The sequence below is a fragment of the Mus caroli genome, chromosome 7 (genome assembly GCF_900094665.2).
Source record: "Mus caroli chromosome 7, CAROLI_EIJ_v1.1, whole genome shotgun sequence".
NCBI lineage: Eukaryota > Metazoa > Chordata > Mammalia > Rodentia > Muridae > Mus > Mus caroli.
The window spans coordinates 68,440,390-68,462,238 of NC_034576.1; the positions used below are offsets into that span (position 1 = coordinate 68,440,390).

General features: G+C 46.0%; 1 protein-coding gene across 3 annotated transcripts; it reads left to right on the plus strand.

Annotated features, from left to right (window-relative positions):
- Nucleotides 1-1,337: 1,337 nt before the first annotated feature.
- On the plus strand, nt 1,338-10,405 carry Tm2d3 (TM2 domain containing 3). Of its 3 annotated transcripts, XM_021167700.2 has the most exons (6): nt 1,349-1,483; nt 1,765-1,857; nt 3,015-3,199; nt 6,294-6,468; nt 7,550-7,625; nt 10,088-10,405. In XM_021167700.2, exons 1-6 carry the CDS (start codon nt 1,393-1,395, stop codon nt 10,251-10,253), a joined length of 786 nt encoding a protein of 261 aa, XP_021023359.1. In that variant the 5' UTR covers nt 1,349-1,392; the 3' UTR covers nt 10,254-10,405. The 3 variants fall into 3 exon arrangements, with proteins under 3 accessions (XP_021023356.1, XP_021023359.1, XP_021023357.1); XM_021167697.1 differs by lacking the exon at nt 1,765-1,857 and having other exon boundaries at nt 1,338-1,483; XM_021167698.2 differs by lacking the exon at nt 1,765-1,857 and having other exon boundaries at nt 3,042-3,199; nt 10,088-10,253.
- Nucleotides 10,406-21,849: the final 11,444 nt, after the last annotated feature.

The following is a 21,849-nucleotide window of genomic DNA, read 5'->3' on the forward strand; positions in this document are numbered from 1 at the left end:
GCCTCGGTATGTTCCATGTTTGGACGCTTGCCTGGAGTTGTACCACTGCTTTCCTGGGGTGTTTCACTTGTATGTTGAATCGAGTATATTTCTGATTTTTTTTTTTTTTAAATCAAGACTGGGTTTCACGATGTAGTTCTGGCTAGCCTGGAACTCACTGAGATTTGCCTGTCTGTGCCTCTGGACTGCAATTCTGATATATTTAAATTATTTTTATTTTGTGTGCATGGGTATTTTGTCTGTTGTCTGTGCACTGCAAGAGTGTCTCGTGCTTACAGAGGTCAGAAGAGGGTACCAGATTCCTGGAACTGTAGTTCTGGGTGGTTGTGAGCCGCAGGTGGGTGCAGGGAATCAAATCTAGGTTCTCTGGAAGAGCAGCCAGTGCTCCTAACTGCTGACTCAGCTCTCCAGACCCTGTAGTTCCATTTTCAACCTTACTGTCTTGGCACTTAATTAAAATACCGTTATGCCAAAGAGAAATTAGTTACAGATTTATTTCACTAGGTGCAGCAGAATTCAAATTAGATGCAGAGAAGCATCAGTCTTTGATATATTATTGATTTTCCTGAACATGAAGAGTGAAGCATCATAGATGAAACCAGTGTGAGTGTGTAGGGTGCGAATTGTAACCATTTTTAAAGCTAACATTTACTGCAGGATTGTTGTGCGCCGAACACCATTTTATGTACTTTTTCACTTATCAGATGTGCAAGTGGGAATTTGGGGACCCCAAAGTGCAAGTCAACAAAATAGAGAGGGGCATACCAACAGCATGCTTCCTGAAGTATATGCCATAGAAACAACGTAGGTTGCAGAGAGCAGCTCCCCCTCCTCGAGGTTGGTCTCCTGGCCAGTTTGGGGTTGGACTCTGCTCCTACGTGAAAATTCCACCCATTTGGCTCTTGTCCCAGGCCCTGAGACCTAACCTGTTTTTCCCCAGTCTCAGAGAACTCTAAACTCCGCGTGTCCCCCAACAGGCTGTGGTGAAACCTAAGGCAGGAGCCCTGGGTCCTGGTGCATGGGACTCTTGGAGCTACTTCCCTGGCTTCATGGGTCAGCGGAACTAAAATGGGCTAACCACATCGCATCACAACCGTTTCCCAGACTCCCAATGGAAAGAGAAGGACATCTCTTCAAAGGCAGTGACGGCTATTCTGGTCCGAACTACTTCCCGCTGCTGCGGGTCCCCATTTCCATTCACTTCCCCTGGCCAACAGCACTCAGAGCGCGGCGATAAAGAGACCACCCAACCTCCGAGCTGGGAAGCAACGACACCCGCCTGGGGCGCCCCGCAGCAGTGCGCCTGCGGGCCGCGCCCGGACACGCCCCCTTCGGCGCGCCCCCACCACAGCCCCGCCTCCTGGCCCGGAAGTGCGCACGCGCAGCGACAAGATGGAGGCTGCGGCCGAGCCGCTGCGGTCTGTCCGCCACCTGTCCCGCGTGCTGCTTTTCCTGTCCCAGTGCTACATTCTGTCGGGCGATGGTGAGTTCAAGGCTGAGGGCCGCACCGGGTGAGCTGGTGGCAAGGGGGTCCCCGGAGCCGCGGGAGGCCGGCGACCGACGGCTGGGCGCCGCAGCCCGAGGCCGCAGCACCGCGCTCCAGACTGCCCCGAAAACCGGTGTTCCCTGCTTCGGTAGCCCAGAACCCCAGTCGACCCCGTCGTTTCCGTTTCTTGAGCCGTAGATGCCCAGTGCAGCCCCTACCTGTTAAGCACACAAACCAAGGGTATCCTATCCCAGGATAACATGCCTCTCTAATTGTAGGATCCTTAAACTTAGAGCATTCGCAGCCGCTGGCTCGGGCAATAAAGGATCCGGGCCCAACACGTACATTCTCTGTAGTTCCCAGGGCAGCAGGTACTGGACGTTTCCTATTCTAGTAAACGTGCATATTTATAAGGAGTGGTTGCCCGCCCCCCTTTCTGTTTTCGATACACGTTTCTTTAGTATACGAAGTCACCTTTTGGTTTTGGCTGTTAGATATGGTGTTGTTTAGATATGTAAATTAAGGGCAGACAGCCGCTTTCAGTAGACAGTTTTGGTCTTTTTGAAGTCTATGACTTACCTCTTCATCCAACCCTACAGGACTCTTCGTTTCTGTTTATTTTTTATTTTCCACTCTCTCCCAGTTCTTTAGCCAGTACTATTTTCCCTTGAGTTAAAAACCAAACAAACACCCAACTCTACAATGCTTCCCTAATGCTATGTGATGTGCTGGGTTAAGAAGGGTTGGATAGATACCTGGAGGATAATCCGGGTGGGATCGGGCTTTGAGGGATCTTTGTTTCCTCATTTTTGCAGCCACTGTAGTTATCTTGATTTAAGGCCTTTTCAGCTTTGTGATTTGAACCTTCCAACCTCGGACCACATGGAGATAGGAGCAATAGTGGGAAATGGTATTTATAGCGTTAGCCACTTCATGTCACTTCCAAGTATTCCTGTTTTGCTAACTGTCTGCTAGCTCTTTAGGTTCATCTGTTTGGAGTCCTATTATTTCAGGGATTGAACTTGAAACTGGCAGAGGCATTTCACAGATTTTTATTTCGACGTACATACTAACACCAGTATTTTCTAGAATTGGAGGCCCAGGGTGTTGTCAGTAGCTTCATTTTTCCATCAGTGGCTTTTGCTGGAAAGGACATTGGATTGGGTTTGGAGAGCTGTGTGTTCTGGTTCCAGTATGTATTGTCCAATATGTCCTCCGGTATTTTGCATAGACTCTGCCTTATCCAAGCTTTAGTTTGTCCTCTGTGCTAATAGCTCTTGGGTCTGACCTGGGCCCGCATTGTCTCTCAGTGAGCTCATGGCCATGTGGGAAGCAGGAAGGAGAGACGTTTTACTAATGTCACACCAGTTAGCAGGTCACAGCCAGCTGGTGACAGAAACCCTCTTAGATTGCAGGTGTCACTGAGCCCAACTCCAAGCTGTTTGCATTCTAGCACATGTGTCATTGCTGATTGATCTCTCCACCATTGAAAATTGCCTTTCACTGTTCTTTTGATCACCATCCGTAGAGAATCAGCTGTTCTCTCACCTCACAGAAAGTACTGAAATCCCTCCTTACATGATGAAGTGTCCAAGCAATGGTTTGTGTAGCAGACTTCCTGCAGACTGCATAGAATGTGCAACCAATGTCTCCTGCACTTACGGGAAGCCTGTCACGTTTGACTGCACAGTGAAACCCTCTGTTACCTGTGTCGTAAGTATTGTAGTTCACTTTTCCCAACTGCATGCATCATAACATTAAAAGCGTAGCCTCTACTGGTCAGCTCTCTGATGTAATGATTTCACTGTGGTCTTTCATAACTGCACTGGAAAGTATTTTTAAATCTTGCATTTGGTTCTAGGAGTATATCTCAGTGGTAAAACATATGCTTAGTATATATGAGGCCCTGCCCTCAACAACCTCTGACTCACTGCTAATTTTTTTTTCCAAAAATGAAAATCTTGGGGTGAGAACAGTCTATGCAAGGATGAAGGCCAGTGCTTGGGTCCCTAGCACTAGGGTAAAACCTTAGGCGTGGCTGTATGCACCTGTATCCCAGAGGCGGGTCCAGGAGGACCTTAAGACCTTGCTGGCTAGTGATGGCTCAGTCACTAAAGTGATCACTTTACTGACGAAGGAATGGAATTTGAAGCTCCAGGTTTAATAGAGAACTATCAGAGAAGATGCCAGATGTCAGCCTCTGTCTTCCACATGTAGGTACACAAATGAATACACACACACACACATGAACACGAACACATACCACATACACACTGAAGTAAAACATGACTATAAGTAAAATCTTCCATTTCCTTCCATAACAGGTTAGCCCTGTTTTGGTTATAATGTCAATAGAGAGGCTGGTTGTTGTTGGGCAGCAGTGTTGCTTTCTGGGGTTTGAAGTCCCTCGTGAACTTCTGGGTTCTCTGCGGAGAGAATTGGGGTCCAGAGGGTTTGGTAATGTCTTTTTACCTCAGATGAACTTGCAAAGGGATCAGCTTTGTCGGTGCAAAGAGGCAGCGTAGCATAGCACTGTGGCCAGTGTCTCCCTGGGGATCCCCCTTAGATGAAGCTGGATCCATGACTAGGCCAGAGAGAAGAGTATCAGGAGAAGTCAGAGTGAAGCAGAGTTTATTAGAGATATGTGATACACACTTTAGATTTAAGAATGGGTGTTGAGCCGGCAGTGGTGGCCCATGCCTTTAATCCTAGCACTTGGAAGGCAGAGGCAGGCGGATTTCTGAGTTTGAAGTCAGCCTGGTCTACAGAGTGAGTTCCAGGACAGCCAGGGTTGCACAAAGAAACCCTGTCTGGAAAAAAAAAAAAAAGAAAGAAAGAAAGAAAGCAAGCAAGCAAGCCAGCCAGCCGTAAGAGAAGGACAGTACACGCTCCCAAGACAAGGCTGCTTGTTTCTTTTGGGTTGCACTTCGGTGCCTTTGCAGTAGCTGTGTCTGTGATACTGTAACTTTCTAAGTTAACAGGCCATGGAGGCTGTAATTTACAACAAGATTTAAAGATTCGGCCGGGCGTGGTGGTGCACGCCTTTAATCCCAGCACTTGGGAGGCAGAGGCAGGCGGATCTCTGAGTTCGAGGCCAGCCTGGTCTACAGAGGGAGTTCCAGGACAGCTGGGCTACACAGAGAAACCCTGTCTCGAAAAACCAAAAAAAAAAAAAAGATTTAAAGATTCTTCTGATTTCAATTTTAATGAAAAGTATGATCTGGTTTACTTAGTTAAAGCATAGCCTTCCAAATGAAAGCGTGCAGTTGGTTCATGGAACATGCTATTTAGAGCTGTGGAATCCTAATACAGGAGCAGGCAAGGCTCCAAACACTTTGACCCTGAGCACTCTGTCTTGTCTTTAGGGAAGGAAGCACTGCTTCTATGGGCAGAGTTAGCTTTATGAGTTGACTTGAGATTTTTCATTGTCAGCTAGCAGCCACTATAGACTAGCTTTCAGGATAGGGACTTCGTCCCCTTCCCATGTCTCTGAAGGTTTTTCTTCTTTCTATTCAGTCTCTTTCTTCATGGTGGAAAGATGGGTTCAGTAAAGTTCATGAGCACTTAACAGGCCAACCAGAATGCAGTCTAACTGAGAGCCACCTGATGGCAGGACTCAAAGCTCTACATGTTGTGTGGTTCTTCTGAGCCCTGAGGTAGAATGAGGTAGAAAGCACACATCCATCCTCCACACACACACACACACACACACACACACACACACAGTGTATGTGTGTTTTGCCTGCATACATGTGGTACCTCTGGTAACCAGAAGAGGGCATCTAACCAGATCTCCCTACACCTGGAGCTAGAGGTAGCTGTGAGCCCCAGAGTCACCGTGTGGGTACTGGCAATGAAACTTGGGCTCTTTAGCTCTTAGTTAGGGAGGTCCTTTTTCTATTGGGGAAAAAAAATGTTTTTCTTACAGTATACCCTGGTCATGCTTCCCCCTCTCTCAGACCCTCCCCACCTCTCTACCCACCCAGCTCACACCCTTGTCTCTCTCTTTAAAAAACCAAAACCCAAGAAACACACACACATAATTGGAAACGAGACTATACACAAAAGACCAATAAGACAAGAAAAAAAATACCCCCAAACAAAGCTCTTTGAGACAGAAGTCTAGAGAACTACTCTCGAGTTCACTTTGTTCCAGCTGTCACCTGCTCCTGGGCGTGTAAGCTACCCTGAGTGTAGTTATAACCCCAGGAGACTGACTCCATTAGAGAAAAGCAGGTTCTCCTTGGCAGATGGGCACCAGTCGCAGATAGTTTTTTGGTTGGGGTGGGAGCCCTTATCCTCTCCCCGCTCTCAGCACTGGGACCCTAGCTGCAGTCAGTTCTGAACCACTGAGCCCTTTCTCCAGCCCCCCTTTATATCTTGCAAAAATATGAACACTCATTATTAAAAAGCTAACAAAAGTCACAATGAACTACCACTCTGAAAAACCCTTTGGGTTTTGTTTTGGTTTTGGTTTTTGTTTTTTGTTTTTTTTTTTTTGATACAGGGTTTCTCCTTGCAGCTTTGGCTGTCCTGAAACTCCCTACATAGATAGACCAGGCTGGCTTCAAACTCAGAGCTCCACCCACCCCTGCCTCCCAGGTGTTAGGTGTGCACCAGCATGCCCAGTCCATAGCCTTTTTCCTTTAGGTAAACTGTATAGATTTTTTCCCCTCGATGCTACATACAAGCCTTCTTCCTTTATGTACTGCTAGGCCCTAAATACAGTGTTTCAGAAATACGGGTCTGTTGATATCATAACAAGCTGCCATCTTGTAACTGATTGAGTTTGTGCTTTGGTCCTTAGGATCAAGACCTCAAACCCCAGAGGAACTTCGTCATCAACATGACTTGCAGGTTTTGCTGGCAGCTTCCTGAAACAGACTATGAGTGTTCAAATTCCACCACCTGCATGACCGTGGCTTGCCCTCGGCAGCGCTATTTCGCCAACTGCACTGTGCGTGACCACATTCATTGCCTGGGTAAGGAACAGAGCGTGAGGGAGCTGTGAGAAACCTTGTCTTTTCTGAGCTTACTCAGGAGCCCTTAGCCAGTAAATCAAATATATCAGTTCTCAGAACGAGGTTGACAAAGGAAAGAGAAAGCAGGAGACCCTTGGTTCTCCTTCGTTCACCCTAATCTGTGATAAACAAGAGCACTGCCGCAGGTCTACAAGACAAGGTGGCCTCTCTCAGACTAGCTTCCAGCGACACTGATGGCCCTGGACCCACCTGGGGCATCGCTTGCCTTCCTCCCCTTGCTCTGGCTTCACAGAGGTGACTTACTGTCTGGATTTTATTCTCTGCCTCCTTTCAGGAAGATACCTGCCCCTTAGCTTTGTCTTCTGGGAGGGCTGTCTTCATGGATGTCCCCAACAGTGGATAGTGCACACTGCTCTTGATGGCCCAGCTCTCCTCTGGCAGCCACTGTCTTTTTATTGACAGGAGTTATTTATGTTGCTTATAGCAACCTTCAGTCGCCCTAGCTGCTAACTCTACCTTCTGTGGAAGATCTCTGTCTGGTCAGCTGGCCGGGGAGCTTTCCTGTCCCTGCCTCCTCCGTGCCTGGGTTGCATGTCTGCCCAGCTTCTCCATGAGAGCTGGAGATCTAGACTCTGGTTCTCCTGCGTGCATGGGAAGTGCTTATCCGTCCGTCAAGCCTTTTCTCCAGTCAACACAGTAGTGCCAAGAAGCTACGTTACTTTCAGAACCAGCCCCGTTACCATGGGATTTTATTGTTTTCTTAATGTGGGGTTATAAAGATAAAGGCATTCTCTTTTAAGAACCACATTTGGCTTTTCATATTTAGGTTTATAATCCTTGTGGAATTCATTTTTGTTAGATGATATAAGGTAGATTCAGTTTTTTATTTCTCTCCATGTGGTTAGCCCTAAGTTACCAACATAAGCTCTACATCCATCTTATAAATGGCAAAGAGTTTGCTGTTGTAAATGTTTTTGTAAAGAGAGATAACTTTTAAATTCCAAAGCCATTGTTCATAAGTGGTCTCTGAGAATATTTTATTAGCCTGTGTTTCAGTGTAAAATGTTCCCTTTTTTGGAAGGCAACCGGACTTTCCCTAAGCTGCTGTACTGCAACTGGACAGGCGGCTACAAGTGGTCAACAGCCCTGGCTCTCAGGTACACTCGGCCCTCCTTAGTTTAGATGCTCCTGGGGTTCGTGGGGTCAGTGGGAGCTCAGCCAGGCTCGTCTCCATCTGAGTATCCTGCTTTCGTTAGGTAGGTGCTAAGAGACAGATGTGAGATGAGCTGGAACTCAGGGACTGAGCTGTGCTAGCTTCTCCTCCGAGCTGTGACTGGCATGCTGGAATTACTGTTAACATGTTGTTTCACACCCAAGCCCACCTGAATGACTAAAATACTGTTTAAAACAGTCTAGTAATGAATATTTTAAGTAATTTATTGCAGAGATTAGTAATGTGCTCACTGAAAATTAGGAAAAAATAAAATTAAAAGCACTTAATTTAAACATTTTTGTTTTGCCCTGTGTGTGTGTGTGTGTCTGTCTGTCTGTCTGTCTGCCTGCCTGCCTGCCTGCCTGTCTGTCCAGCACACATGTGGAGGCCAGAGGACAATTTTGTGGAGTCAGTTCTCTCCTTCCCCTTCTGCTTGGGTTCTGGGGATGAGACCCAGGCACCAGGCTTTGATGCAAGCACCTGCACCTACTGAGCCATCTTGCTGGCCCAAGAAAAACATTTAAACTGCCTGTAATTGTGCTGTCTAACTGTATACCTGTAACTCTTACATAAAAATGAGTGTTGAGTGTGTGGAGTGCTTGCTGCACGAGCAGTCCCAGCACCCACTGCAGCAGTGCTGGCTCCCAGTGATTCAGTGGAGCTTCAGGTGCAGTCAAGTGGTTAGGTGATTAATAACAGAGCCAGATACCCCAGGTTAGCCTCTGGTCCCCACTGTCACACATACTGTGTGCTACATGCACAGAAGGAAAGAAAATGCACTCATGTATTATTAAAATTTCCAGCAGTGTCTAAAAGAATTGTACCCCCTCTTCCCATGAAAGGAGAAACCAGAAGGGACTCGAATCAAATGAGTGGTGAAAAGTTAGGCTGTTGACAGCTGAAGTCTTGGCAGCTCTGGCCCAGACCTGAGGCCTGCAGTGGGTGATGCTGGGGTGGGGCTGCTCCTCCTCTTACTGTTGACCTTTGGAGCCAAATTCTTTGTCTTAGGGGACACCCAGTTTAGATAGAATCTCTCCGGGCCTTGCCAGAGGTCCCCTTGGTGGCAGCATTGCTTCTGCAGTAGGATCCGGGCTTGAGGAAAGGGAAGGATCCTGCCTGGGAACGGGGAGAATTGAAAAATGAAAGAGGAACCCAAGGTGGGAACTCAGATGCGGCAACCGGACAGGGCTTTGTCTGCAGTGATTCAGTGGAAGCTAACAACTGACCTTCATTCAAGTCTCTCCGTTGGTTCACATTGCTTCTTGCTGTGTAGTTCTTCCTGGCTTGGAACTTACTATGTAGTCCAGCCTGGTCACAGACGTACACAGGGGTACAATTGTACCTCAACCTCCCAGTACTACTGAACCAGCCAGCCAGATCGCATCTAAATTTAAGATAATTTTAATCTCACAGAAAACTGCAAAGGAGATAGAGTTCCCATGGCGTCCTTCTCATGGGCTCTAACTTTGTCAACATTTTATATCATACACTGTACTGAACAACTGACTGGAATTATGAAAGCTTTTTTGTGGTAACTCAGCATGGGTTATTCAGAGTGCTCACTCTAAGGAGATGTCTGTGGTTTGCTCCAAACGCTGTTGGTTCCATGCCCCCCTCAGATACCAACCCCCGGGCACTCAGGTCCCCTTTTATCAAATAGTGTAGTGCTTGCATGTCGCATACACACTCCCCACCCCTCCACTCTCTGTCGTCTGACCTGACTTAAGCCATCAGTGTAAACACTGAGTGAATACTTGTCACTTGCTGAGGTTCAGTGACAAGGGCGAGGTTGTACTTGTCCAGTACAGATGCATTTGTGTTCAGCTGGCTGGGATGCTGAACCTTCCTTTGGATACTGAGCGCTGACTGCTCTGCTCTGGGGAGGGGTAGGACGCTAACAGAGTCGGCCGCTGTGGGTACTTGTTAGCCCCAGTGCTCGGGCTCCTCCCCTGTGCGCTGTGAGGTTTGCTTTGAGCCATTCCGTTATGTCCCAGCAGTCTTAGATCTTAGAATTAAAAGAAACCTTTAAGAACCATGCACAGTACTAAACCTTTAGAGAGAAGTCCCTGAGATTGGGTGACTTGATTTGGGTCCGACAGGTATGTCAGGTGCCTCAAGACTCAGTTCCTGCCTCCAGAGCAGCACTCGGCTGGCTGGGTCCCTCAGGGAGGTTCATTTCTGTAACAGAAAATGTTGGGTTTCAGCATAGCCGAAAATTGTGTGTTTCCTTATTCTCCCCTGCATCCAAGAATCAACTCCAGGCCTCCCACATGCTGAGCCCTTGCTTATCTTGGCAGTCTTCTTGCCTGTGTGTAAATGTGTGGTTAAGGGGTTCCATCCTCCTATACCCTTTCCTACGGGGCGGGAACCACTCGACATCACTGGACCTCTGCTCTTCTTTTGCAGCATCACCCTTGGGGGATTTGGAGCCGATCGCTTCTACCTGGGCCAGTGGCGCGAAGGCCTCGGCAAGCTCTTCAGCTTTGGCGGCCTGGGAATATGGACCCTAATCGATGTTTTGCTGATTGGAGTTGGCTATGTGGGACCAGCGGATGGCTCTTTGTACATTTAACAGTGGTTATGTGCTTCAGAGAGAGTGTAGAGTCCTGTGTGTGGAGATGGATGCGGTGTGAGAGGGGTATTTATGTTTTTAATGTACAGCATCTGTACTTGGCTTGCCTTGATGAAGGTAAAATAAAGAAATCGAACACTGAACCACGACAACCTAGAACTTTTTATTTGCCTGAAATCACTTTGGGGCAGGACGGAGGGGGAGCTGAACTAAAAACATAAACTTAAAAGCAAAAAAAGAAAATGGCAGAAAGGCCTGCCTGAGTCCCACTGTGCTACTTAATCTTCCACCTTCAAGCCCTTCAGCTTCAGCCACGGGGCCTGGGCAGTTAGGCTTCCTCCCGTAGACTTCCACATCTGTAAGTCGGGGATGTCACGCCTTCGTGGTATGACCTGTCTCAAGGGAAATGCGGTTTTATGGAGTTTGCCAGTGGGTCCTGTGAGTGATGTAAACAGTGGCAGGAGTACTGAACCTTGGTGAGCTTACAGGACAGGATTAATCTGCAGCCTGCCATCCCGGTGCCTTCCGGGTCGGAGTGCCCATCAGGAGTGAAGCCGTCATTGCTTACACAAGGAAAAGGTCAGTTTTCAACACATCTCTCCATTTCAACAGGTAGGTGGTGAAAGCTCTCTGGATCATAGACACACTGGAAGTGTTAAAAAAAAAAATTCCTTGTGTGGCAAGTGTTTTCTGAGTGGTCCCAGATCTGTTGTAGGCCTTATGGAAGAGAAAAGACAGTAACAGTGTAGTCCAGGGGAGCCTTGCTCAGGGTTGGTTTTGAAACTGAGTCCTACATTTAATATCTGCACAAGACTGTTAGCCAACATCTAGATCCAGAAGCCATAACGTACCTCTGGGGAATATTTCTACTGACCGCACAGGACAGCCAGCTGCGGCGTCTCGTGCCTGTCTCCTTGGCACTTAGGAAGCTGAGGCAGGGAGTATGTTGCAGGAATTTTGAAGATGACCTGGACCACATGGTATGCTCCAGGCTAGACTGTGCAGAGACAAAGCCTGTCTCCAAGGGAAAAAGAAACCCCAGAGGGCAAGCCTTTCTTCAGATGATTTAAGTGTGGGCTGCCTTAAAGTATGATCCAGTCATTGCCCCCCTCCCAGTCTGCCCGCCCACAGTTTCTCATCCCATTCCTCCTACCCCTGTCTCCAAGAAGATGCCCCTCCCACCCCCCACTGACCTCCTCACCCCCACCCCTGCCACCAGGGCTCCCCCCTCCCTGGATCCTCAACTCCCAAGAGTTAGATGCATCTTCTCCCACTGAGGCCAGACCAGGCAGTCCTCTGCTGTATATGTGTACTCATGTATGCTGCCTGGTTGGTGGCTCAGTGTCTGAGAGATCTCAGGGGTTCAGGTTAGTTGAGACTGAATGGTCTTCCTATGGGGTCACCCTTCTCAACTTCTTCCAGTCTTTCCCTAATTCAACCACAGAAGTCCCCGACTTCAGTCCATTGGTTGGGTGTAAGTATTCATTTCTGTCTTGGTCAGCTGCTTGTTGGGCCTCTCAGTGGATAGCCATGCTAGGCTCCTGTCTGTAAGCACAACATAGCATCAGTAAGAGTGTCAGGCCTTTGAGCCTCCCCTTGAGATGATCCCAACTTGGACTGGTCGGTCACTGGACCTCCTTTCCCTCAGTCTCCTCTTCATTTTTGTTCCTGCAGTTCTTTTAGACAGGAACAATTCTGGGTCAGAGTTTTTGACTGTGGGATGGCAACCCCATCCCTCCAGTTGATGCTGCCTTTCTACTGGAGGTGGACTCTATGAGTTGGGCACTTCATCTAAGGTCCCTCCCTTTGAGTCCTCAGAGTCTTTCACCTCCCAAGTCTCGGTTACTTTCTAGAGGGTTCCCCAATCTCCCCACCCCCAGGTTGCATATTTCCATTCATTCTTCTGGCCCTCAGGGCTTCTCTCCTGTCCCCACCACACCTAATCATGTTCCCCTTTTACACTCCCTCTTCCTCTCCCCTCTCCCACCAAGGTCCCTCCCTCCCTCCCTCCCTCCCTTTGCCTCCTGTGATTGTTTTCTTCTCCCTCCCAAGTAGGATTGAAGCATCATGCCCCTATGGTATGGTGGGGCATCTTTTGAGTATATGACCAAGAGTGGTATAGCTGGGTCTTCAGATAGATCTATTTCTGATTTTCTGAGGAACCTCTAGATTGATTTCCAGAGTGGTTGTACCAGTTTGCAATCCCACCAGCAATGGAGGAGTGTCCCTCTTTCTCCACATCCTCTCCAACATGTGCTATCACCTGAGTTTTTGATCTTAGCCATTCTGATTGGTATAAAGTGGAGTCTCAGGGTCGTTTTGATTTGCATTTATTTCCCTGATGACTAAGGACTTTGAACATTTCTTTAAGTGCTTCTCAGTCATTTGAGATTCCTCTGTTGTGAATTCTCTGTTTAGCTCTATAAGCAAGAACTGTTTGGAGGAAACTTCTTGAGTTCTTTATATGTTTTGGATATTAGCTCTCTATTGGATGTAGGGTTAGTGAAGAATTTTTCCCTAACCTATAGGTTGCCGATTTGTCCTACTGACAGTGTCCTTTGCCTTAAAGAGCTGTCTAGTTTCATGAGGTCCCATCTATCAATTCTTGATCTTAGAGCCTGAGTCATTGGAGTTCTGTTTTGTAAATCCTCCCCCTTTCCCCATGCCAATGAGTTGGAGGCTCTTTCCTACTTTCTCTTCAATTAGATTCAGTGTCTCTGGTTTTATGTTGAACTCCTTGATCCACTTGGACTTGAGCTTTGTACAAGGTGACAAATATGGATCTTTTTTTTTTTTTTTTTTTTTTTTTTTTGGTTTTTCGAGACAGGGTTTCTCTGTGTAGCCCTGGCTATCCTGGAACTCACTTTGTAGACCAGGCTGGCCTCGAACTCAGAAATCCGCCTGCCTCTGCCTCCCGAGTGCTGGGATTAAAGGCGTGCGCCACCACGCCTGGCTCTATTTTCATTTTTTCTACATACTGCCAGTTAGACCATTTATTGAGGATTCTTTCTTTTTTCCATTGTATATTTTTTGTCTTCTTTGCCAAAGATCAAGTGTGTGTGTGTGTCTTTATGTCTGGGTCTTCGATACTATTCCATGATCAACCTGTCTGTCTCTGTACCAGTATCACTGTTGCTCTATAGCACAGCTTGCGGTCAGGGGTGATGATTCCCCCGGAAGTTCTGTTATTGCTGAGAATTGGTTTTGCACCTCTTTAAGGATGGTTAATCTTCAGGATCTCTGATTAGAGATTTGGGTGTAGGTGGGAGCAGTTCCAGTTCTGGTCACTAGAGGGCGCGCCCCCTTACGTTCCAATGCTGTTTCCTGAAATTGCCAAGCTTGAGTTTAGCAGTGCTTCCAGCTGTGTGGGCTTTTCCAAGAGTCTGCTGACTTCTCTTATCTGGGAGACTTGGTTAAGCAGGTGTTCTTGTGTAGAAAGTAACTTTTTATATTCTTTTGCAAGAGGCAACCCTTTTGCCAACTCTGTCTTCCTGCCCTTCCTTAGCACTATGAACAAGGCTCTGTAGGCTTTCCCTTTTGAATGGCCGAGGTGGAGCAAGGGAAGTGCCTCGGGGGTGTTGCTGACTTAAACATGATAGTGAAAGAAAGAATTAACAACATGCTGTACAGTTGGTCATCCCTGTGGCCTCCAGGTTTTAAAGCTGAGAATGTCAACACTCCATAGAGGGGGTCCTGAGTGAACTTATGCCCCAAATACTAAAAAGTTAGCAGGAAGGGGTAGCTTTTGGGGGCAGTGGGGCATTAGCTGGTAGTATACCCAGAAGCTTACATGCTGGGCTCTGAGACAGAACCTTTCAAGTACAGTTTAAACAGATTCACAAAGAATGAGTCTTGAAACACAGTGGTGAACGCATGCATGAGCCCCGAAGGGACCCACAGAAAGACACGTACTTGCAGAGGCTCCTAGAAAAGGCTCCATGCCTCACAGCCCCGAAACCCTGCTGGCAACCAGGTGCCAGGTTTGAGTGTGACTTTCAGGTTCTGTGTCCTCTGGGCTGGAGGTTGGGAAGTCTAATATCCAAGTGCTGGTGGAATTAGAGACCCTGAGGACCCCTTTCATCTTGGCATCGTCTTTCTGGGTCATCACATTCTATTCATAAACAGGGTCCCCCTAGAGCTCCTGTAATTCATGAGGGTTCCGCCCCTATGACTAGTCACTCCCTATAGATAGGCCCACTTCCTTGAGTGGCAAGATGTTGACAGCAGTGGAGGTGGAGGAGCAGCCCACAGCTCTAGACTCTTTCAAGTTTCTACTGTAAACCAACTCCAAAGGTTAACCACAAGGTTCCGTCATCCCACCAGTGGCCCCATTTCTTCTGTACCAGTTCTACATTACTTTTACTCTCACTGCGACTGAACATCTAACAGCAGCAACTTCGGGAGGGTCAGACCTGCTTTGGCTCCTGGTTCCACAGAAGTTTCAGTCCACCGTGGTGAGGAAGATGTAGCATCAGGAGTAGCTGCCTGCTTAGAGGCAGGAGCATGAGGCAGTGACTCTTAACATGGTACAAACTGGAGGCAGACAGCAGAGCCTAGAAACAGAGCCAGGTATGTCCTTCAAAGACAGACCCCTGGTCACCTACTTTTTGCCAGCTAGGTTACACAGCCTAAAATCTACACAGCCTTCAAAACAGTGCTGCAAGTTAGGAAATGAGTATTCAAAGCCTGAGCCTCTGAAGGAGAGTCCATAACACCTGGTACATCGACCTGATAATCTAGAAAAGTTTACTACACGTTCTTGAATTCGAGGTATTGAAATTACCTTCTATAAATACATTGTTTTCTTGTAAAAATAATAAAGTGAGATGTGAATACATACTGACGTGTAACATAGTTTATGTTCTGTGAGAACAGTAAGATTGAAGAGCGGTGCCTAACATAAGTGAGGTACACAATGGGTGAGCGATGCTCGAACCATTGGGCATGTCTGAGAGGGAATGGAATATCTGCAGGTATTGCTAACATTGAAAAGGTGTTATGAGTGCTGGAGAGATGCTCAGCAGTTAGTGCACACACAATTAATACTAAGTAAATCTGCTTTTAAAAGATTTTTAAATGATGGTAGAGAACAGCTGGATAATAACATCTCTCTGTAAAAATAAAATAAAATTAAATAAAAAGACAAACAGAAAAAAGTGGAAACCATTACATCATTCCCCAAAACATGCAAACAAGCAGACAAAGACCAGCAAACAAGAAAAAAAAGATGACAGGATGGCCAAAAATGGCCAAGAAAGAGGGAAAATTTATGCCGGAGTATAAAGCTACTCCAAATGGTGCTGGTCAGCAAACTCCAGGGACTTGAGAGAGAGGAAGTCAGAGAGGAATAGAGCAGTTTGCAGAAGGGGGGCAATGTCTTTATCTTTCTCTCTTCAGGCTGAGAAGAGGCCAGGGCAGGGGCTTGTGAACACCAGGACGAAGATGCTGATGCCGTGGAGTCTCCGTGCTAAATCAGAAACAGAAGCAAAGCCTGGGGTAAAAGCTGTCAATCATGAAAGCCACCCCCAACACATTCGAGGGCATCCTGGTTCAGGATAGTTAGAAGATCCTCATAAGTAAGGTGGGGTCCATATGTTAGAGTAAAGCTACTGCTTCCGCGTCTCCACGTCACCTGAAGATGTTAGCCCACAGGATGCTGAATGGAACCAAAAGTGCTCGTGTGGAGATGGGGAGAGGGAGTGAGAGAGTGAGTGTTTTAATACAGTATTATGAAGATATACACATCATCCAAGAACAAAAATGACTGTCTTGAAGAAGAATGAGTACTGGTGAAATGTGGAGAAATTACATCCCTCAGATACTGTTTTTGTGGATAGAAGATGAGCCAACCATCTTGGAAAACAGCAGGACAGATCTAAGGAGTGTAAAATAGGAAGATCATGGTGATTGGGGAATTATACTTTCAGATGTAAGTCCAAGGGAGGTGAGACCCTGTCGTCATGATGTTATTCCTAATGGTAACAAGGTAGAAACAACCCAAATGTCCAACTGATAAATAATTCATAAACTTAAGTCTCAGCCCTAGCTGCTGAGTTACTGACACTCAGTTGTTGCTGGGAGAGGGAAACTGGGTTTTCTTCAATGAAGTGATACTTGATATCGCAACCACTGCAGGGCAGAGCCCATATTAGAGTAGTCAGACAATACAAACTGGACTCAGTGGTTAATTTGCGTGTTTTTAGAAAGAGAGGGGAGGAAGGGAGGCAGGTGGAGGAGGGATGAATATGATGAAAATATATTGTATAATATTTTTGAAGAATAAAATTATGAGTTTTGAAATTTTGGTTTTGCGGTTCTAGGGGTTGTGCCTGGGGTCTTGCATAGAATAGGGATTTTACCATTCCCATCTGTTAGGAACATATATTCTTGTGACAAAAGTCTAGGCACAAAGATAGGGCTTTCATGAAGCCATTCCATCATGGAGGGAACAAGGATTTGAACTCACTGTAAAAAACACACTCTGGGATGAATATACAGCCTTTTTGTCCATTTTACATTTTGCAACACCAAGTATGAGATCATACTTATATTATATATATATATATATGTATTAATACACAATATATTTATATATAACATTTAACATATACAAGTTTATGATATATATGTCATATATTATATATAATATCTTATTCACTTAAAAATATATATGTTTATATATTAATGATATAATATATGAAATATGTACTATGTAATATATAATATGTAATATATAGAATGTATATAATATATAGTATATAATATACAACATTTTCAAGATGATGCATGCTCAGAGCCCTGGGTTTTGATACCTAAACTTTAAAAAAAAATAAGCATAATAAATTAAAAAGCATAATAAATTAATAAAAGGGTTATTTTAAATAACCTTTACTTATTGCTAGGTCCAAAGGAGACTTCAATTTCCCAAACTCCAAAAGGCAGTCCAAAAACTCAGAAATGGACTCAACCTGAACTCTAGGAACATTTCTAGCAGTTAGATAAAAGCCAGAATTCCTGAGGTATGTGTGGTGTGTTATCCTCTACCAAAGGGGTCATTTTCCTTTACATTGGCAGAGGGATAAATGGCTACCTGTGGTGCCTATTAGCACATTAAAACTCATGCTGGCCTCCAGTCTCTCTCAGTGCCATAAATCCCTGTTACAGATTTCAATATCCATTCTCTAGTGTCCTAGCCCTTCTCACTTCCTCTCCTACCCTAAGCTCCCTCCAGCCCCTGGGCGGCTACTGGCCACACACACACACAGAGCTACTCATTCTCCATACAGCCCTGCTATTCTCCCTATGTTCTCTTTCATTCTCTCGGTTACTTTCTCCTTCTTTGTCTCACCTCCTCCCTCTCTCTATCTCTCTGCCCTGCTCCTGCTTCTCTCATGGCTGAGTCTAGTCTGCTCACAATGTTCAGTCTACTTCTGTCCCTCTCTCCTTGGACTCTCCCAGATGCCTCTGACTGTTCTTTCTGTCATATATGCAATAAACACCTTAGCCATATCATGAGGTTATCATGTTGTCAGTTTATATACTTATAGGATGGTTTGTAGCCTCCCACAAGCCTGAAGCAGGCTGAGCCAGAACTTGACCTTGCTGCCACTAAGGAGATTATCTAGGGTGGAGCCTTCCTCCCTAGATCACTCTATTGTTCAGCCAATGTCGTTGTAGTGGTTCCTCTTCAAGATACTGCTACCTGCTGAGAGGTCCCCCCCACCCCAGCTATTCCAGAGACTACGCCCTATCCTGCACATCATCACCTGCAGCTGGTCCCAGGCTCCAAGGATGAATTGGCAGGAATGGGCCTCCCCCCTCCTTATAAAGCGTGTCTGCCATTAAACATTTGAACCTTGAGCAGACTAGTCGTCTTGGTTCCATTATTTCTCAACCCACCTAGGCTCCCTCTTTTCTTTCAGTTCCAAGATGCCTTCCAGACTCGAACCCCAACATGAGAGCCGCAGGCTGGTCCCAACAATGGTTGGTCTTGACTGAAGATCTGATCGGATGGAGAAGTCCCTAGGAAGTTAACTAAATGCTCCCCTGGGTGTGTCTATGAAAGTGTTCCCAGAGAGCCTTAGCTAAGGGGGAAGACCAGCCCTGAATGTAGATAGTAGCATCCCAGAGGGTGAAGGCCTAAAGACAACGGAAAGTGATGTAGGGGTGTATCTCACCGTGTGCCTGACTCTTCTTGCATGGGTATATTTCTGCTACCATAACCTATAGATATCAGACTCCATGATCCTGAGCCTTTGCACCAGGGACTCCCCAGAAGGCTTCCAGGCCTTCAGCCTTGGAGTAGATGTCATCATTGGCTTCTCTCCTGAGGCTTCTGTCATCATGGACTGAGTGTCCCCTGGTTGTCCTTTCTTTCCAGCCCACACAAGGACACAGGAGGAGTATTTTGCCTCTGCTAATGTAAGCCAGTCTAATCAATCTATCTGTCTGTCCATCTGTCCATCCATTTATCCATCCATCTTCTATCTATCTATCATCTATATTTTTAGTGGTTCCCTTGAGAACCCTAAATAATACATGTGCTTTCTGCATGCTTCATTCCTATTGGACTGTGGCTCCTTCTGCTATCAACATCCTTTCTGTCTGAAAGAATTACCTAACATTTTTGTTTTGTTTTTGGAGCAGGTCTGCTAGCAATGAATTTTCTTCAATTTCCTTCACCTGAGAACACCTTTATTTACCTTCATGCCTGGAAGCCGGTCTTGTTGACCATGGTCTTCTGGGTGGCAAGCTTCTTTTATTTAGGCCTTTACCTTTGCTGCTCTGAGTGAGGTGTGCTTTTCTTTGACAACTTTCAAGCTTTATTCTTTGTAAGCAATGGCACAGTGAAACCATAGAATAGGACAACTCCATGGGTGGAAAGGTTTATTGTAAGTATGGCACTGCCGTGTAGCTATCTCTCAGGTGGTGGAGAAAGAATAGCCATAGACACTTGGGGGGGGGGGAGTCCAAAGCTGCCTTGGCTACCTCTTAGGAGGCAGAGAGGAGTGAAGCCATGGGCAGGGGGAGTCAGGGGATATGCTGCCAAGAACTGGTGGAGGGTAGCCTCAGAAACGTAGCTGTGCAAGCCAGAAGAGCCTGGGAACTGACTTTCTGGCCAACAGATCCCAGTGGCTTTGATTCACATTACAGGTGCATGTTAAAAGCAGCTTTGAGGTTAGCTGGGGCTTTGATATTTAACTAGATGCCCCGTTTGCCTGTGGTTAGAGGGAGATTACATTTGCCAGAGGATGCTGAGAGACAGCTTTTATCTGTCTGGCCAGCACTCTTTCTTTCTGTCCTGTGAATACCCAACCTGAGCTGAGGCCAGACTATCATTCTGGGGATTTGGGACCTAACAGGGTGTTCCTTTACTTTTAGGTAGTTTGACTACAATGTGTATAGACACATGTTTTGCGGGGTAGTATGATGGTGATGTACTTACGGTGTCTTACTCCCATTCTTTTTGGTATTTTGGCTTTGGGTCCTTTGAGATGCTCAACTTTTTGGTTTATTGTTTGTTGCTTTTGAAACAGCCTAAGCTGTTATCTCTTTATGTATATATCCTGCTCAGTTCTCTCTCTCATCCTTCTGTGACTCCAATCACATGTATGCTTGACTATCTAATGATGTCCTATAGCCCTCAAATAGTCTAGATTGGTTTTGTTGTATGTTTTCCTGTTTGGATGATATGGAGAGCTTTTGGGGCTGCCTTGTAGGAATTTGGCAGGAATTTGACTTTGGGCTAGGACTTGGAAGTAGGCACAGGATGAATAGAACTGAGGAGTGTATTCTCTGTATCTTGATGGTCTTGTTAAGACCTGAATACAGTGTTTTAGTTAGGGTTTTACTGCTGTGAACAGACACCATGACCAAGGCAAGTCTTATAAAAAGCAAAGTTTAATTGGGGCTGGCTTACAGGTTTAGAGGTTCAGTCCATTATCATCAAGGTAGGAGCATGGCAGTATCCAGACGGGCATGGCTCAGGAGGAGCTGAGATTTCTATGTGTTCATCCAAAGGCTGCCAGTGGAAGACTGACTTCCAGGCAACTAGGGTGAGGATCTTATACCCATACCCACAGTGACACACCCATTCCAACCAGGTCACACCTATTCCAACAAGGCCACACCTTNAGATGGTGCCACTCCCTGGTCCAAGGATATTCAAACCATCACATTCAGTAACCACGGGACCTTTGTCTGTGCTTTGTTTGTTCCTTGACTACTTTGTTTATGCCTTAGAACTGACCTTATTCTTTGCATGTGCTTAGAATGCTATAAAAGCAGGCTAGAGAAAAATAAGCCTGCTTCAGCCTCAGCAGTGGCTGGAGTCCTGTTACAGTGTTGTCTGATGTCTTTTTCTTCTCGACCCTCACTCCGTCCCTTGAGACCAGGTTGACTGACTGAGCTGGCTTGGTCCGGATGCTTTCTATTTTTGTAGTTTCAAGGGTTTTGTTTTGTTATTTACATTTGTATTTAAATAACAAAACAAAACTAAAGCTGTATTTATTTACTTACATGTCTAAATTTTCACATATATAATACATGTTATATAGTTATATATAATATATGAATATGTATATATGCCTGGTGTTCTGTGTCACTCTTAGAATTCCATCTTTTTGACATGATTCTCCCTCTCCTCATGCTTGCTGACCCCTCTACCGCGCTGCCACTTTCAGCACATCCGTCCATCGACATACTTGTCAAAGTTATTTTAGAATTCCTATCTGGTTCTTCCAACTCGTTGGGCCATGGAGTCTATTTCTGTAACTCACTTCATCTCAAGATGGCCTCCTCTTCCTTTTTCTTTTATTAAATTGGATTCTTCTATCAAAGGCCAAAACATCATTTTTATATGAACCCAGATATCTGATAGTTCAGCAAATGTCTGTGTGGTTTCTAACCTGCTTATAATACAAGGATGAGTTAGCCTAGCTAGGAACTGAGGATTTTGCATCAGTTAACTACTACATGCAACACAGGCACAGCTCTGCAATTCTCTAACTGGGGCATGATGTGTTTTATAAAAAGCTAAGGATGTGTTTCACAGGTCAAGGGATGGTGAGGTGGGAGGGGGTAACTCAGCAGGCCCATGCCTTGGTATCAACCAAGTGTAGAATATTCTAGTATAGAATAGAGTTTATTTGGGGGTATGGGAAGGGGAATTGAGAAGGGAGTAGAGGCAGAGAAAGAGAGGGAACAGAGAAAGAGAGAGGGAGAAAGGAGAGAGAGAGAAGGAGAGAGAGAGAGAGGGAGAGAGGGAAAGAGAGAGAGAGAGAGAGATCAGCCAGGAACATATATGGAGGTGGGGGAAAGGGGAAGGGAGAGAGGGAGAAAATGGTACAGGGGAAGAAGAGAGTCAGAGAGAGTAAGAGAGAGGGAGAGGCCTAACAGTCCCTTGTATAGCAAGCCAGGCCTACCTGGCTTTTGCTGCGTAACTCTTGAGCAGAGTGTAGAAGGAATGCGAACAGGGGAAGCTACTGCTCTAAGTTGGGGATGAGACAGGAAGATAAGGTTTTCCGCAGAGCTTCCACATGCCTGTGTCACAGAGGACTGTTTTTGTATCCTTATCTCTTCTTCGGGGCATCACGTT